Source organism: Mizuhopecten yessoensis, unplaced genomic scaffold (genome assembly GCF_002113885.1).
Source record: "Mizuhopecten yessoensis strain PY_sf001 unplaced genomic scaffold, ASM211388v2 scaffold9793, whole genome shotgun sequence".
Lineage (NCBI taxonomy): Eukaryota > Metazoa > Mollusca > Bivalvia > Pectinida > Pectinidae > Mizuhopecten > Mizuhopecten yessoensis.
Window position 1 is genome coordinate 1 of NW_018408225.1, and position 904 is coordinate 904.

The following is a 904-nucleotide window of genomic DNA, read 5'->3' on the forward strand; positions in this document are numbered from 1 at the left end:
CTCACACCGGTAAAAGTCTGGATACACCTGTCCAGGGTAAGAGAAAGACAAATCTAGCACAGGGTACGAAGCGGGATAGGTCTGTCTGAGGTGCGAGAAAAACAGGTCTTGAATGGAATTCTGAAATAAGAACAAACCAGCACTTCTCACCTCATACAGGGCCACCTTTCCTCGAGGCTCCACAAAAATTGGCTTGTACTGAGTGATTCTGTTGTAGATATTGTTTTCCTGTAAATAGAAAGACAACTCTCTACAAATGGACGGCTTGAGAACTAGTTTTAACACATATTTATCATTGATGATTGTAATTTTCTGGTCCAAATTTATAAAGGCTAGCAAATTATTTTTGTATAAACCTAAACCCTTAACTTCTTGACTTGCTTGTTATCAAAGTTGTTTTCCAATTTCTGAAGTTATTCAATTAAATATAATGTATGTACATTCATTACTTCAACATGGTTCTACCATCTCCTCTACCAGACTCCTATACATTCTTCTAAGACACACCCATAAAACACCATGCCTCCTTATTATACAGCTGGCCTACATGTCCCTGCCTCCAATGTCATCCCACTATCAACCAAGGTGTAGCCTGCCTTCCCTATATTTTTGTCACTGCCATAGTCATATCCCACTACCGATAAATGCATGGCCTTTATCAGCTTCCCTCACTATCACCATTACCTGCCAGTGCTCCAGACTCTTCTCCATGACCGGGTACGATGGGAAGAACACCAGCATCCCATTGGGCACCACACGAGCAAAGTTAACTGGAACGACAATCACATCAGGTCAAGGTCAACACAATAGTCATCAAAGATGTCACTAAACCATCAACAACGAATGTTGTTGTCAGGAAAACAGTCATCAAGTATGTCAGGAAATCATCAACGAGGATGTTGTT

General features: G+C 40.9%; 1 protein-coding gene across 1 annotated transcript in view; it reads right to left on the bottom strand.

The window, feature by feature from the left end:
- Nucleotides 1-150: 150 nt before the first annotated feature.
- The window catches only part of LOC110458792 (regulator of telomere elongation helicase 1-like), a gene marked incomplete at both ends in the record, with an annotated part of 4,314 nt that continues 3,560 nt past the window's right edge, over nucleotides 151-904 (bottom strand). The window contains 2 exons of the mRNA XM_021510700.1: nucleotides 151-228; nucleotides 685-770. Coding sequence (XP_021366375.1) covers nucleotides 151-228; nucleotides 685-770 — 164 coding nt within the window. The remainder of the gene's footprint in view (nucleotides 229-684; nucleotides 771-904) is intronic.